General features: G+C 43.8%; 1 protein-coding gene across 1 annotated transcript in view; it reads left to right on the plus strand.

Annotated features, from left to right (window-relative positions):
* Positions 1-151: 151 nt before the first annotated feature.
* The window catches only part of galm (galactose mutarotase (aldose 1-epimerase)), a 5,300-nt gene continuing 2,526 nt past the window's right edge, over positions 152-2,925 (plus strand). The window contains exons 1-2 of the mRNA XM_015393863.1: positions 152-347; positions 2,347-2,501. Of these exons, the coding sequence (XP_015249349.1) occupies positions 161-347; positions 2,347-2,501 (342 nt within the window). The 5' untranslated portion in view covers positions 152-160. The remainder of the gene's footprint in view (positions 348-2,346; positions 2,502-2,925) is intronic.

Consider the following 2,925-nt stretch of genomic DNA (forward strand, 5'->3'; position numbering starts at 1 on the left):
CCATCTGGATCCAGGAATTCTTTGACAGATTCAGTGAATACAGGCATTAACTGAAGGTGGTAATCACCATATGTCGGGGGAAATCAGGTCCGCGCCCTCCAAGTGGTTTTCTAGTTATCACAGTTCTAAATAGTTGTCTCTGTTCTCTGTCAGGCTAAGGATGGTCCAGATCAGCAATCAGCGGTGGGGGGAGGTCCCGGGCCTCGGCAGTGTGGACATGTGGGTCCTCCAGTCCCCCGGGCTGCGAGTGGAGGTCCTGACCCTTGGCGCCATCATCAGGTCTTTGAGCTGCAGGGGGAAGCATGGGCAGATGGAGGATGTGGTCCTGGGCTACGACAACCTGGAAGGTGAGACAGAGAAGCTGCTCTTAACCCTCATGTCTAAATTTGATCCTGAATAGGCCTGTCCCCGGCTTCTGGGCCCTTCAGCCTGGTGTGAGTTGGTTCTGCCGGTGTTCTGCTTGGTTTTCTCCCTTTGGTCTTTCTCTGTGATAGTCTCTGAGGTGGAACTCATACGTTCTCAGATCCTCTCTCCATCACACTCCAACCTCGGAGTGAACGTTCTGGATCTTTCCTCCAAATGTTGTGGATCATCTCCAGTCATTCCTTTTAGCTCTACAGTCAGATCCATGACAAATGATTTCCAAATCTACAGAGGCTCTTAGGTTCTGTTGGGCTGCAGATGATGGCAGAGCCTGATCTCTATCAGACCAGAAGGTAGGGATAATGTCAGTGGAGCCGTCATTGGAGGGTCGGATCAAGCAGAGGCCAGAATACTTTGCAGGGTTCTGCTGGGAAGCCTTGAGAACCAGAACCTCCACCTCTGCATTTCGTTATCATAGGAACCCAGGATGTTATGATCCAGAACCTTGGACCCAAAGGGGAAAACTTTGAGCTCCTTGTGGGTCATTGATTGGTTCCTTTCTGCTGTTTTTATCTCTGTCAAAGTTGTCTGTTTGTCCTGTTCAGTTTAAAGGCCAACCTTCACTCCTCCTGCTTCTCTGCTGCTGTTCTGGAGAAACAATAAGAAATGATTTGGCTGATCATAATAACCAGTTGGGCTGATAGTTAATCTGCTCTAATCGCTCACCTTCAGGAGGCGAAAGAATGTTTGTTTCCCTGATAGTTGATCCAAAATGACAACAAGAAGAAGAACAGCTATGGATCCAAATCCCAAACAGTAATCGACCTTCAGCGGATTAGATACCGTCTGCTTCCAGCACCGACAACATCTCAACAATTTATGGTTTGGAACAACTGATCTCTATTTATTCACTGGATTGCTGATAGACCGAAAAAACCTGCTGCCACCTGCCGCCATCTTGTTACTCCCCACTCTTGCAGAGTTGTGCCATAATAATGCCTGTAATGTAATGTAATTACCATCACAATATAGTCAATACATTTATATTATATGTATCATCAATTTAGCACTTTTGGCACATCATCAGATAGTGTGTGTTCTTAAAGGAAAAGTCCGCTCATATGCAGAATTCAAACTTCTGAAAGTACTTTAAATCTGAAATTATAACATACTGTTCAATAAATGATAAGTGTTTTTAATTAAGAGTAATTTTCATTTGAATGTGCTTTACTGGAGGCATCCATGTTTGTCAGAGAACACTACTGCCACCTACTGGTTTGTGACGTCACGGTGCGGCATCGCCTGTTGATCAAGTCCCAGTGCTGTATCTGGTGTTTGTCACAACGCGCTATTATCCAAGTCATCTTGAAAACATTCTTCCAGTCTGTGTGTTTCCTGGATGGTGCCGCCTGTGGAGCTAGTTTTCAGTTACCTTTTGTATCTATGTCTCTTTTTCTATCTCTGCTTCTGTCTCCTTGAAACCCAGTCGGCCTCAGCAGATGGCCGCTCACACTGAGCCTGGTTCTGCTGGAGGTTTCTTCCTGTTAAAAGGGAGTTTAGTTTTTCCTCTCCACTGTTGCTACAAGCACGCTCAGTGTGAGGGATTGCCTTTGAGTCAATGAGTCGATGCAATCAACTGGTTTTCCTCAGAAAACTTGGAGTCGATCTGACTGGATGATCTGGTGAACTGTAAAGTGCCTTGAGATGACATGTTGTGAATTGACGCTATAGAAATAAGCTGAATTTAATTGAATTAAAACCCAAAAAATAATTTTGCGGGTCTTTAAAAACAAAAACTTTCATAGATATTTATCAGAAAGGATGTCTTTTATCCAGAATCTCCTAAAATCTGAGTTTTATTCGGCTGCACTGAGGTTGTTTGGGTTGTGAAGGATCTCTGAGCTAGAACCTAGAACCCGACCCTGCCTGAAGGAGGCCAGAGGAAGGGAACTGAAAGCTGATATTATTTATGTGTTATCTCAGGCTACGTGTCAGATAAACGCTATCTGGGCGCCGTGGTGGGTCGGGTGGCAAACAGGATCGCCAAAGGACGCTTTGTGGTGGAAGGAAAGGAGTACCAGCTGGATACCAACAACGGACCAAACGCTCTGCATGGAGGTCTGCGGGGCTTCAGTCAGGTACCACAGGAAGTACTTCTGTTTCTTTCTGTTCTCCAATGTGGGATTTAAAGGGTTAACAGGACTAGAAAGAAGCCGTGAATGATGGAAATGTGAAGCGTTCCATATCTGCTCAGATGCAGTTTCTCTCTGGAGTCAACCGCTGAAATGTTTGGAGAGCAGCCTTATGATTTATCTGAGGGGCGGAGCTTCAACGCACAAGGAAAACCCAATTATTTATGGGGCACCGTTTGAAAAGGAATATTTATCATTATTTAGTGTGTTTAAGAGAAAAATAAGTATTTTATTTTTTTTCCATGTCATTTTTTCACTATGTCATTCATTCATTTATAAAATCTTACTTTGTTTAATGAATATTTAGTTTGCAAATTAAATATTTTGTTTGTTAAATGAATATTTAGCTCCAAACTAAACATTTAGTTTG

Source organism: Cyprinodon variegatus, unplaced genomic scaffold (assembly GCF_000732505.1).
Source record: "Cyprinodon variegatus isolate N-32 unplaced genomic scaffold, C_variegatus-1.0 Scaffold660, whole genome shotgun sequence".
NCBI lineage: Eukaryota > Metazoa > Chordata > Actinopteri > Cyprinodontiformes > Cyprinodontidae > Cyprinodon > Cyprinodon variegatus.